The 14,528-nt window shown below is 40.4% G+C and overlaps 1 protein-coding gene across 1 annotated transcript; it reads right to left on the bottom strand.

Moving 5' to 3' along the window:
- Positions 1-1,696: 1,696 nt before the first annotated feature.
- Positions 1,697-12,756, bottom strand: LOC307265090 (serine/threonine-protein kinase Nek6-like). The gene is made up of 10 exons (XM_080046665.1): positions 12,734-12,756; positions 7,919-8,022; positions 6,516-6,656; positions 5,911-5,973; positions 5,612-5,722; positions 4,716-4,824; positions 4,305-4,412; positions 3,749-3,843; positions 3,486-3,599; positions 1,697-2,996 (listed from the first exon to the last, which is right to left on the bottom strand). The coding sequence occupies exons 2-10, from the start codon at positions 7,997-7,999 to the stop codon at positions 2,886-2,888; spliced, it is 933 nt and encodes a 310-aa protein (XP_079902791.1). The 5' UTR covers positions 8,000-8,022; positions 12,734-12,756; the 3' UTR covers positions 1,697-2,885.
- Between the last annotated feature and the right edge of the window lie 1,772 nt (positions 12,757-14,528).

The raw sequence follows: 14,528 nt of genomic DNA, 5'->3' as shown, positions 1-14,528 counted from the left end.
TCTTGATGTGTCTGGCCTGCGTCCCCCCCCACCCCCCCCGATGTGAAACACCGCTTTCCTATTGTCTGTCTACAGGACCCTCATCGCCGTCGAGGGTGCACAGTGTGCGCCCTCCATGCTTTCAGACCTGATGGAAAATGTCTGCCTTTCTGCTACCCTTGGGGCTCTTTGAACTTTACAGGCATTCTAGGACTATTTTGCCTTATCGTTTTTGGTTTCAGCTTTTCATTGTTTCTTTGGCCTTAAACTTTTGTTTTGTTTTTTTTGTTTCTTTGGTTTAATGTTTTTCCTCTTTGGAATTCGATTTGAGGTTTTTTTCACATTAAACTCGCTTCTTGATATTTTGGCCTTCTCCTTTGATTATTGGCCTGTCCTGGGTTTATATTTTTTCCTTACGAGGTTTTTATTATTCCCTGTTATTCCTTTTGCCTTACCTTTTGACTGTTTTGGGGTTTATTTTTTTCTCCCCTAGTGTATATTTTGCCTTACTGTGGTTTGCTATCTTTTATGTTATCATAATATGATAAAAAGAGAGAAGTGTGGTGGCGGATTTTGCATATGATGTATGTCTGGACTCAAATGTTAGAATGCTTATTAATGAAATAGGAAACATTTGCTACAGGCCTGTATAAAACATACATTGAATGTGTTTTAGTGAAACTAACTGAAATGTAGTTTCAACCATCCCCCTCAATCTCCCGAGTGGAGCCAGCCTGACTATACATTTGAAAGGTGACAATGATCCTGCAGACAGCCTCCTGCTGTTCTGGGGCAGCCTGCCCCACCCACGATTATAATATGAATGTATATCTCAAGCCCTGTCTGTCTCCCAAACCTGTCTTCCCCTCCTTCCCCTCACCCAGCCTTACCTGTCTACCCGCCTCCTACCATGTCCTTAAATAGTCCATGATTTTGAGTGAACATTGTCACTTCTTGTAACATACTTACGTGTGTTGGAACCGGTGACCTCTCCGCGGAGAATTCTTGCTATTCTTGATTGAAAATAAACCTGATGCTATACACTATATCACCGTTTGCTTGACTTTTCTTACCACATATACTAAAAGCATGCAATATGAGCAGACTATCAAATACATTATTATAATTTATATAATTTCATCTTAATCTAATTATAATTAAGTTAATTATAAATAGTTCAGGTTAAATAGATAAATAAGAACTATTTCACTAAATGACAATGCAGTTTTTTATGTGGTACTTTAAAACATGCTAATGACAATAAAGCAGTACACAGAAGATCATGGAATAACTGTTAAACACCTTGATTTCAGATCGGAGTGACAGCTGACTGAGCCAATCAGGCAACAGAATATGTTTATCCTTTACGTTTAGCCTGGTCCCGACCAGGCTAAACGTAAAGGATAAATCTCCATGGTAACTTAAGTCCCTCCACTTTTATGCAACCGGATCATGGCTAACTCAAGCCAGGATAACCGAAATATCCTAGGTTAATCCCTTATTTTAGTTGTATATGTCCACTGAAGATATTCCCTATCAACATCACAAAAAAGGTCTTCTCCTGATATGAGATGTTGAAAACTTCTGTGCTTACCTGTGTAATGACTCACAAACCCCATGACACACACGCATACATTAATTGATTTGTATATTTATTAATTACAGTTTTTACAAAAGAGTAGGCACTGGACAGTGGTTCCACACGCAGCAGCATTTAATGTTACACAGAAAAGTTTGGTTTGTAAAAACATAATGGCAAAAACGTTGTCAAGATTCCATAAGTACAGGAGATGATATACACAAGATACAAGTTGTCTAAACATGACAAAAGCGCTACACTTTCACCTTCCTTGGGTATGCAAGCATATCATAGAACAGTCATTAAGAAACCAATGAGTTTCAGCTATTCTGTGTGGTAAGGCACACAGAATATAAATGAGAAATGCATTAGAAATGCTCCTTACATTTTTAAAAGGAATATTCATGTGAAGTACTATCCGTCAAAGTGACTTTCACAGCATCTCTGTGGTGTTTACAGTAAGAATGTGTTCCACATGTAAACACACACTGAAGAAATTCAGAATTCCGATATGGTAAAAAACTCACATAAAACTACAATCCTATGCAGCATCTTTGGAAGTGTAAACAAACCCCACCACCATAGCACAAACTGTTTGTTGATTTGTAATTAAAAGATTCAATAAAGAGTACTGCCACAGTCAATCTTTCCCCCCAGGAAGAGTGAGGATGATTTCAATTTGAAATATTTTTATAACAAGGTTGTTCTTTGCTTTGACAATATGCTTTTCTTTTCCTTCTTAATTCGACTATCGACACTGAAATTATATGCAAAAGGAAGTATTTAGAGATCAGAATGTTTTTTTTGTCCCAAATTCAAAATACCCTGAGTTACCAAAGAAACTAAAAGAATAAAGTCAGAGGTTGGCAAAGTGTGTGAGTATTCTTCATCCATCAAGTGACCTAGTTGACACACTGAGACTGGGCAATAAGAAAGGAGGTCCTTTGTTATGCAGACAACAGGAAACCAAGAAGTAGCCTGCATGGACTGCGTGAACTTGGAATGTTACTCCTATAATGTTGCTTAGAGAAATCTGACATCAAGGTAAGACACGGCTCTCCCCTCTCGGCTCATGTAAACAATCATGGTTTCATAAACTCCACTTTCCTCGAGTGCCACGCCATTAAAACACCAATCACATCCCCCATGACACAACGTGAGTGGGTGTCTGGATGTCCAAACATCACCGTCCACCTGGGCAAGTCTTTTCATGGTTTCCTCCAGTCAAGCTGAGGGGCGAGGCCTATTGCAGGCAGAGCTCAATGCTAGCACCAGACATAGCTCAGTGCTAGGGCTCCTCAGTCCACAGATGCTCACACAGACAGTCTCAGGTGCTGGCTGTCCACAGGTGCATCTGTGTGGCCGTCTGCAGCACCAACAGGATGTCTGGCCGCACGTCTGGGTCCGGCCTGATGCACATGCTCACCAGTTCCCGCAGCTGTGAACTCACATTAATTAGCTTAAAGGATAACAATAGTGTTATGCTTCATGTTTCTCATTGTCAATAAATCTTATGCAACAACCACCAATTAGGTGGAGTCAGCGATTCTGATGAACGCTTGTTGTCAAAGTCACTTTTTTTGTTGTAAAAATCAGTGAATACCTCCTCACTATCACCTGCTACCTGTCAGTACTGTGTGTGTGCTGAAAATAATTAAAGAGTCAACTAGCATAATTCTAGCTACGGGCCCCCTTTATTTACTTACCAGTTACAGAGCGTAGGATGTGTATTAACATTGGATTTTCTTATTAGCACACACACTCAGTACGGACAGGTAGCGGATGATGAGGGGATATATTCACAGATTTTGACAAAAAGCGTTCTCTAGAATCACTGACTCCACCTTAAAGTATTCACTGTATCTTTTTTTCTCCCTCATAATGATGTGGCTCAAAGTGGGCCTGACACTCCGCTGTATGTGTGTACCTTGTCAGAGTAGTGGTCTGGTGGTAGTGGAGGGTATTCACACTGCTCTATCTTCTGACAGAGGGAGAACAGGTTCATCTTGTCCCCGTAGAAGGGGCTCTGCAGCGCCCCCATCTGGACAATTAACATCAACCAACATCAATCACAGTATGGACCCATTTGGATGAGAAAATGACAGATAGATTGTAAAACATGTGAACAATGTGATTGGAGATCACTGGTGACAGGATATGTATCAGGATCATTTCAAACTGTGTGTTTACCTCATAGAGAAGACATCCCAGAGACCAGATGTCTGACTTAAAATTGTATCCGTTCTCATGGATCCTCTCCGGTGACATGTAGTACGGTGTCCCCACTGGGACAGAGAAAAGTGCCAAAAATAAAATGACTTTGCCAAGAAGGTTTTATACTATCACTGTACATGTATTATGAACTATTCTAGCAAGTATGGAAACTCATCTTAGCAAAGAAATGTATGTTGTAAAACACTTAATGAATCTCCTCTTATTGATCATTATCTTAGTACACCAGCACATATATCGAACACACATCAGATTATATATACCACTTTATAGCATTATATTTTACGTTTGAAAAAGTTATTTCATTTCTTGCATCAGCACTAATCAGTGAAATACTTTACAGCTGAGTTATAGTCTATTGCTTTTCATGGACTGCACATTAAAAGCAATATAAATGAAAAACATATTTATGCATTCATGTACCATATACTATATGCATGTTTGTATGTGTGTGTGTGTGTGTGTGTGTGTGTGTGTGTGTGTGTGTGTGTGTGTGTGTGTGTGTGTGTGTTACCTAAGGAGTGTGCTGCCGTGGTTTTAGAGCTGAAGAAGCGACCCAGTCCCAGGTCGCCCAGCTTTACCTCTCCTGTGGCTGTTATGAACACGTTGGCTGGTTTGATATCTGGTACACACACACACACACGCACACACACACACACACACACACACACACACACACACACACACACATTGTGGATCGGGAGGAGATATTCACTGATTTTGACAACACAATTGATCACAATACTATATACATATTGCCTTCCTGTGTTTTGACTGTATAGAATAGGAACAAAAGAAAGAAAGAAAGAAAAAACTTGAAAAAGACCCTAAAAATATGAATGCAAAATGCTGAATGAGGTGAGGGGATGGTTTGGGGAGAGCAGTAGGATGGATAACAGGAGTGAATGTATGAGAAGGTCTTTACCGCGGTGCATTACTCTACGTGAATGCATGTGCTCCAGGGCACTGCACAGCTGCACAAAATACTTCCATACAGCCCTCTCTGGAATGAGCCTCCTCTTCTTCTTGAAGTACTAAAACAGATAGAAAGGGAGGAATGTTAGTCCACAAGAAGTCACGATGCTTACCCGAAAGGTGCTACACGTAGCAGCATATTTATGGGAAAATTCAGTGGAGAACTTTGCACAACTGGGTCAAGACACATTTTTTGCTCTTAACTCTTATTAATAGGTTTAGTATCTAGAATTGCTTCTTGATACATATGGAGTATGTTTCAGTGAGAATTCCTGAGTTATCCTGGGATCCTCATCTCACTTACTGGTATTTTACACCCTAATGTTTACACAACAGTAATCAACTTATTAAGTATTGTATTCTGGGATCTGGCATGTGCTGAGTTGTGGCACAGTATCTGTCCAACAAGGCAAGGTCAGTTTATGTATATGCCCCAATTCGTACACATGGCAATTAAAAGTGCTTTACAGGGGCATTATATACATGACGATTAGACAGTAGAAATTGCATTTAAGAGAAGATTTATAAAAACCAAGAGCAAAAACAGGCAGACACATTGTTTTCTTGTTTAGATATTTTTTTGGCATTTTTATTCTTTTATTGATAGTGTAGAGACAGAGTTGAAATGGGGCAGAGAGGGGACTGACATGCAGAGAACGACCGCGGGCTGGAATCGAACCCGGGTCCGCTGCTGGCCGAGGCCCATGGGGGGGGGACGCCTTACCAACTGAGCTAAAGGCGCCCCCTGGCAGACACATTGTTAAAAGTTCAAAGAGTTGCATTAAGAAGACAATGAAAACAGCGGTTGGGTCTAAGGGTAAAGACTGTGTGCTAGCTGCTCCTCACCTTGATCATCTGGGACAGGTCTCCAGCGTCGGCCAGCTCCAGCACTATGTTGAGCTCACTGTCTTCTATGAAGGAGTCCAGGTATTTGATTATATTGGGGTGATTCAGCTGCTGCAGAGGACACACAGTAGAACATGCGTGTTATTCATGATAACACAGCATATAACATACAAGACTAATAAGAAGTAACAAATCCTCTGCACCAATAGACATACAGTTTAAACAAGTCAATAGCCTTGCCTTTGTCCATGTCCAACAAGACTTCAAATGTTGTCTGGGATCATATAAAAGCCCTTTACCTTCAGTAGATCTATCTCTTTGATGCAGTCCTTACGAGCCTTGCCATCCAACATCTCAAACATCTGAAATGACAAAGACAAAATGTCCCCTTAAAAACAAAAAGTCCCTGTTTCAGAAGTGGGTGAAACTTTATGTAAACTAGGCCCCAACCAATACATCCCCAGGGCCAACATGTTGGCAGAGACAGTTTATCAGTATCTATGTACATGTCCACTGATAATGAGAGTCAGTGAGTAAGCATGGTTTTCGAATCTTCATTATTTGAGAGTTAAAAAGATGTATATGCACATTACAACATAACAAACTATTTGTATTGTGATATCCCCTCATGTTGGCCATTACAGTAACGGTGAAACTGTTTCTCAATAGTCCCGAACATATATTTCAGTACTCACATTTCTTATTTCTTTTCATCCTATCAAACATATACATTGAAACAAATATACTTGTGATGAGCTCAAATCAGTCACCATATAATACTGTCTATAAATACCAAGATGTTGGTCAGGCAGGCTCCAGATTTTAGTTCAGTTTTGCCATCATCGATGATGGGCATAAACTATTTACAGTATTCATTTCAGCAGTATCAAACAGTGTAGTGTACCTGGACTTTCTTGAGTGCGACAGGCTGTCTCTCCAGCAAGTAGGTGGCTCTGTAGACCTCACTGAACTGGCCCCTGCCTATCAGCTTCTCAATGCGGAAGTTTGCCAGAGTGCAGAAGTAATGACAGCTTGTTATGTTTTTCTGTGAAATAAAACAGATTCATTAAAGGTTTTTAACAATGTAAAATAGGTGTGCAAAAACCTATCTCTGTTGTCTCTTGTACCTCTGTTTTTGGGTCATGGTTTGGCACAGTAGAGGAAACACAGAAACAAGTATCAAAGGCCCATTTCACAGAGCCCTTGAAAGTGCCATCACGTAAAGGGTTACGAGAGGTGCAACAGACCATGCTGTGAATTTGACTACCTCCAAGGTAGTATAATTGCCGGCAAAATCCTGCAACGCTCTCCGTCTAAATACGTCTGGCTGTAATTGTAGGACCGGATTGTGGCGAGTGTGATGTTTACGATATGAGACAAAAGTGCGACAACCGAGGTATTCATATCTCTGAGGCAGCAGCCAAAGACCACACAGACCAACAAGACGAAAGAACGCTTCAACATACTGTAAAGGATGCACAGGCAGCATCCAAGCCATTGATGCTAAACCATTGTAACATGCACTGCTATGTTTCTTATTAAAGACTGTGCACATTAAGATAACAGCCCCGTCATCAGACACACGTACCTGGCGGATTAACTCACATCAATCGCCCTGTGAAGCGATCAAAGTCAGTTTCAAGTGTGTCTTTATAAATTGAATATACAGTATATTAGGGCTGTCAAACGATTACAATGTTTAATCAGATTAAACAGGATTCTGTGGATTAATCACGATTAATTCTACCATTCGAAATAGGCCCGGAAAATGACCATTTCCTCTGTATATTGTTGTATGAATGAAAAGATAAAGGACAGTAGTTGAATATATACATTTAAATGTATTTTTTTTATGCATTGAAAATCCAAATGATGGTGTAAATACTGCAAATAAATTATAATCAACTAAAACATATGCTACCACACCATACTTCAATCTGGCTGTCTCTTTGCTATGTCTTTGAGCAAATATAGGATAGGCTATAGAATGGCATTTATTTGGTGAATCCATGGTTTTGCATACCTGAATACAACCTGATTGCAGTCCGTGTGTGTGTGTGTGTGTGTGTGTGTGTGCACGTGTGACCATGTTCTATGGGACTGTTCATTTGTAACAGAAAGCCAACGTTATGTTGATGTCACGTATTAATCACACACACGTTAAAGCGTTAATTTTGACAGCCCTAATATATATATAATTAAAACTGCGAATCCCGCTTTGTTCCGTCAATATGCAAAACATCTTTTTTAAAAGGGGCTAAAAGTTCTATGAAGCTGTTTATTACCCATAATGATGCGATGTCTTACCTGATCCTCCTGAGCAGATATCTTGAAGAGGTTGTTGTGGTTGTCTAGGGCGGGCTGGTTGTTGTTATTCTGTGTCTCCATGGTGGCATCACACCCATCAGCTACTGTAACAAAGAGAGATGTTAAAACACATTTGTGGTGTGTGTGTGTGTGTGTAGGTTTGGTTATAGGGTAAAATAATATGCATGCGTTGGCATTTGCAACATTAAAATTCCCTAATCATTGAGAGCACACAGTTTTTTCTATACTATTTCATGATTTTCTCTCATAGACATAGTAAACTCAACTTACTATTGTTTTATCAAATACCATAGTATAATTTGATGATACCTGAGAGGTGGTGGCTCAAAATGATATAGAGACCAGTTTAAACAAACAAGTGGCGGAGGGTGGATGAGTAAATCCCAGAGTGAGAGCTGGTGAGTAGCTGCATCATTGAGTCTTGGCTTTCCTTGTGACTGACTGAGTCATCGGAGCATGATCTGGTGCTTCCTCTTACTGACAACCTCATTTACATCAGTATGGCCGCTTCCTTGTTGCTTCTCTGCGCCAATGAGCAGCTTTCATAGGAATGAATGGGCGCCATGTTTCAATACGGTGTCCATTTCTTTATATGTCCATGATTTACATCAGTGATTCACTGGACAAGCCATTGACAAGGAGTGAAGGATGGATTATTTATTCAATTATATTAAAGCTCCCATATTATACACTTTTCGGTACTATTATACACCATATTATATGGTCTTAGTGGTCCCTAATACGTTTTTCTTTAATTGTTTGCTGAAAAAAACTTTCAGATAATTTATTGTACTATGCTGATGTTCAGCTAATCTCACAATGGCCTATTTTTTAAAAAGAGCTGCAGCTTCCTTCGTAAATATACAATCTTTGAGCTGCCCCCGCCCCCTGTCCGGAAGCGAAGCCAGATACGCCTCGCCCTCTGTCTGTCAGGGCCGTGGACCAATAAGAAATAGGGGTGTGGGCTGCACAGTGGAAGCTTCTGGCTTTCCAGTTTGTGAGGTCAGAAACGAGGAGAATTCTGACTGGCGTATATTGGGGGGGAGGGGTGGGGGTTTCAGAAAGGGGGAGAGTGAGAAAAGGAGAGATTGTTATTTTTTTAAATATTTTGGCAGTCTCTAGGCACACCATGGACCCATGGATATGTTAGAACACATTTAAAAAGTGCATTTAGCATAATATGTGACCTTTAAATGAGTTTTAAGTGTTTAGCTGTGCCAACTTGTAATCTACCATAATCAGCTTCCCAAACCATTAAAGGTCACATATTGGCTAATTTTCAGGTTCAACATTTTATTTTGGGTTTCTAGTAAAAACTGCTTTTCCAAAAAAACCTTCATATTGCTTATTATCTTGTCATCGCTGAATCTCTTATTTTCAGCCTATGTCTGAAATCCAAAAGAAAATGTCAGTGCATGGGTAGAGATGCTCTAAGCAGATCTTCTGCAACCTGGAAAGATCTCCCCCTTTTAGTTTACATCGTGGTGTCCGGCAGGGCTGCCCCCTGAGCCCACTGCTGTTTGCCCTATGCATAGAACCCCTGGCTATTGGCATCAGAAACAACCCCAAAATAACCCCCGTACACCTCTGTGAGATGGATCACCACATAGCCCTCTATGCTGATCAGGTTATACCATAAACTGGCGGAAGTGTGAATTTATGCCTTTAAGTGAGGTTTCTAGTTTCGCAGTGATCTTCCAGTTAATACTGAACATAAAGTACCTGGAGCCACTATTCCTAAACAATCAAACCTGCTTTAAAAATGTAAGTGCTATGACTGATAAACTTAAACATGATATGTTTTTGTATTTATTTCAAGGTATACTCGGCCATTTTTCTGCCAAAAGCATTTAAAAAAAAAATTGGATTAAATAATTTTTTCATTTTGTCTGGGGGTACAAAGCACATCTTATGGTAAAAAAAAACATATTTGCAAACCTAAAGATTTAGGAGGGCTGGCCCTACCCGTCTTCCAGCACTATTATTGGGCAGCCATTTTGCAATTTTTAATTCCCCTGTTGAACTCCAATATTTAATGATAACTAAACCTGACACCAAAATAATAGTCTCTAAATTTGTAAACTTGTTTGCGGATTATAACACTGCCTGCTATAATGCTTCATGTATTTCACTAATAGGCTACATTAAATCTTAACAGTTAACCGGTAATAAACGTTAATTCTTGTTGGTAACGAAAGAAACAATTCTAAATGGCCATCCCGATCTATACCTCTTATAATAGGTCCATGATCTACACAGCTGAAGGCTGTTGTGTGAACTAACGCTGCTAGTGCTGTAAATAGTGCAGCAAAGCACCACGCATTCTCCCAGAACATTGGCCTGCTGCTTAAAGGTACCTGTATAGCAGGCCACCGGGGTGCTCTGTGGGAATGGCACCATTCTCCCTGTTTACACAGTTTGGACTATTAGACTGACGAATATAATGTTTTATTAAGGTGGAACAGTTACCTATTGTTGCTTTAAGTCTATTTTAATGTTTAACTGGTGGTAATACATGTCATTTTAAGACAAGTCAACAATACCGGCGGCAGCAAAATACATGCAAAAAATAACGATAATTGTCTTGTATAGAGCCATTATGTCACAATATCTTCTAAATATTCTGATATACAACATTTTATCACATTAAGATTCATGCTGGTATAATCATGAATGATATGACACTGATTCAGCCTCTTTAAAAACATACCCTTTCTGTTTTTTCTTGTAAACAACAAACATTAGCAAAGCCGTGCTAACTGTCTTGCTTTCCATTTAACACAACTCATTAATGCCTATCTGGTTTTTGGTTCTAGTCATCTTTCCAAATGATACCAGGAAGAAGAGAGACTGAAGTCAGAATGTGAGAGGTGCTTTACACATTCTTCTGACACTAATTGAGACACTGTGTCAATTTGAACGCATACATCTGTTTCCTCTTCCTCTATCACAATAAAAAAAAACTTTCAGATAAGCATATTCATAAAGTAAAAAATATAGGTGTGCATCTGTCAGGCATGTGTGAATACAGCAATCGCACTCGGGGGCAGACCAAACAAGCGCTCCGAGACCCAGCTAAAGAGGTGGTCAGAAATCCTACATGCTTGCCTGTGTCAGAAACTCAGAATGTGGTTTGATTAAACAGAAATACTGGCTATTCAGGAGACAGTGGCCCTCAAAGTTGAACCATGTTGGAACCCAAACACCACCTAACCACAAATCTCTTTTTCAGATATGACTGTATGGTTCAGTCAGTGATTATTGGAAACCTTACTGTGCAATAAGCATGTTGATTACCTGGTTCTAGTTGATGGAACAGACACGCAAGGAGACATTGTAGCCCATTAAGATGTCATAGAGAATAGATGTTTTATGACTTTTAAAATCATTCCCTTTCAGTGGACTCCAAAGCCACTCAAAGAAACAAGCATGGCTGGCGTTTGTAAAAAAAAAAAAATGACCTATTATGGCACAGAATATTGTCAGTAAAATCATCTCTGGGTTATAACCATGGTTATAACATCCATCCGCAATGCAACGTTTATAGCCACACTGCCAATCGGAAATGCATTCAGATGTTGAAAACTTTAGGAGAACCTTCTCCCTCCATATGGCCCAGCAGAATTGCAGCAACATTTAGAGATAATGGTGAGGAAGTGTGAAGGCATGTCTTCCTCCTGTGTGGATACTGTCCAGCCCTCCCAGCCACACAGACACTGGCTCACTGTCACAGTCGACACATGACTCATTTCAGCCAGTTATTTGACCTGGAGTGCCCAGGCATCCTCATAAGCACCAGCAAACCCCTTCAACACTGTCAGTGCCTCCATCCCCCCCCACCCCCCTCCCTCCCGCCACTTTTCACCACTGCTCACACTTCTGCATATGTGATGCAACTAATGTTCACTTACAGCCACAAACCACACACCACAGACACGAGGCTCCGCTTTCACACTGTGTGCAAAATGCCTCACAGACTCACTGTATTGCATGGGTGCCATTAGCAGAATCAGCCAGCATGCTGTTTTACAATGTACATTATTAAATTTTAAGCCACATTCAATTGGCTACCTTAATTACTACAAAGGTAGGAAAACGGTGACCAAGTGGGACTGCATTGCAATTATAGGCTATATTAAATGTTTAAAATATATATAGGCCTATATATTAGATATTCATAAATATTTCTATAATAACCCAGAAACTCCAGAAGTCAGCAATGGGTTGCAGTGGTTTCCTGTTCTGACAAAATAGCCTGCGACGACAAGGAAATTATTATCTCAATAATAGCTATAGCCTATTATAGCCTATTATATTGCAATAACCAGCAGAGCTTTATGTAGCGTGACTGACCGAGCATTCAATTGACTTGGTAGTGTCCACATGTGAAGGAAAAATGTGACCAGGTGATTGAATTTCTCAATCTTATGTTGTTAAGTTTGACTTGTCTATTCGTTGTATGTCCTGTCACGACCCAGCACAGGTAGCCTACACATGTAGGCTATGTGTTATAAACTTTGGGGGAAAAAAACATGTTTAAAGCAGATAACAGGAATCTAAGCAGCCTCACTTCCGTCCGTGGCAACGGGATATTAATTCCATATGGTCGATGGAGGATATAATGTTGTTGCTAGGTATGGTGCTAGTAGGTTTTGCACTCTTCCAGCACTAGCAAACAGACTGTGCCTCGGTCGTTTCATGCGATACTATAGTTAGTACAATGTCAACATAGGCAACTCCGCAAGATACGACGGCTTGGAGATAGTTGTTTTGTAATGAGCACTCGGGCCTTACCTGAGGAGTCCTGAAAGCTTTGAATACGGTCTCAACAAGTTCAATTGGTCCGTGTTGCTGAGCAACTCCTCACATCTTTATATGTCCATGGCGCTGACAGGCTGCCTCTCTCTCTCCCTCTCTCTCTCTCTCTCTCTCTCTCTCTCTCTCTCTCTCTCTCTCTCTCTCTCTCTCTCTCTCTCTCTCTCTCTTTCTCTTCTCTGAAGGAGAGGAAGGACACTTCATGGTCTAGAACTTGTGCATAGTAAAGTTGTGGTGAGCCTGTAACTAGTGGTTGTTGAAAAGTAGGTCAAACGTCACCCTCCCTCGCATGTGGAGATTGGGCCATTGTTTCATGATGATACCATGGTATTTACCAGGTAGCCTATACCATAGATAGTATTACTGTATATATATATATAAAAAATAGATATATATAGGCCTATTTATTTACACAAGTGACAGAAAGTACGAGACAACCATCTTGTGTAAAACACTAATTGTGATGTCACAGGGAATTATTAAAACATTTTTGGGCCTATAGGCTAGGCCTACTTATTTATGTTAATATACACCTTGTGCACAATTATTAGGAAAGTTGTATTTTTGAGGATTAATTTTATTATTGAACAACTACAGTGCTCTTGGTCAATCCAAAATGTTAAAGAACCTAAACCTGAATGTTTATTTTTGTGACCAATATAGCCACCCTTCTTCTCAATAACAGTCACAAGCCTTCCATTCATGGAGTCTGTCAGTTTCTTGATCTGTTGACAATCAACTTTTTGTGCAGCAGCAACCACAGCCTCCCAGACACTGTTCCGAGAGGTTTACTGATTTCCTTCACTGTAAATCTCCCGTTTAAGCAGGGCCCACAGGTTCTCAATAGGGCTTAAGTCAGGTGAGGAAGGGGGCCATGTCATTATTTTTTCATCCTTAAGGCCTTTACTGACTAGCCATGCAGTTGAGTACTTTGATGCATGTGATGGAGCATTGTCCTGCATAAAAATCATGGTCTTCTTGAAAGATGCAGACTTTTTCCTGTACCACTGCTTGAAGAAAGTGAATCTTCTAGAAACTGGTCCAACTTTAGGCTATAGGCTACTCCAACTGAAATACATTGGCCCTCATTTATCAACCGTGCGTAGACCAGAAAAGTGGGTGTATGCACATTTCCACGCAAACCTCGGCATTTATCAATATGGACGTGAGCGTAGGGTACGTTCAAATCCCACGCCAGCTCTCAGCTCGTGTACGCAAGTTTGTAAACAGCATGGACTCGCAGTGCAGGCTGTGCCGGGTAGCCGATGACTTTTTTGGACAATTATTAGAAGATAATAGCCTACAAATTCAGTGTTTGCTCAGACCGAAATAAAGATATTAATCACTTAAAAATGTGTAACTGAGTAGGAGAGCTGATTCAATAGTGTGCACATGGGCCACTTTGGAGCGCTTCATGGGACTGCGTAAGGGCAGTTATCTCCGACTTGGAGCAGCTGGGACACACACACACACACACACACACACACACACACACACACACACACACACACACACACACACACACACACACACACACACACACACACACACACACACACACACACACACTAAGAGACGGGGGCTGCATTCATTCAAAATGTTAGCCAAAGTATAAAATATGTAGCCTATGCAAGTAGTAGGCCTACGTTGCTCTTTATGATAAAAAATACACGGCACAACTTATATTATGCCCGCACCTCCAGTTGGTGTTGCATTTCAGAGCAGCAACACGCTTTTTTTAGTGGCGATTTTTGAGTCAGACCACCTTTTCTTC

The sequence above is a fragment of the Ammodytes marinus genome (assembly GCF_949987685.1).
Source record: "Ammodytes marinus genome assembly, chromosome: 18".
NCBI lineage: Eukaryota > Metazoa > Chordata > Actinopteri > Uranoscopiformes > Ammodytidae > Ammodytes > Ammodytes marinus.
The sequence above is the reverse complement of the archived record's forward strand: the minus strand, read 5'-3'. Positions and strand labels throughout refer to the sequence as shown.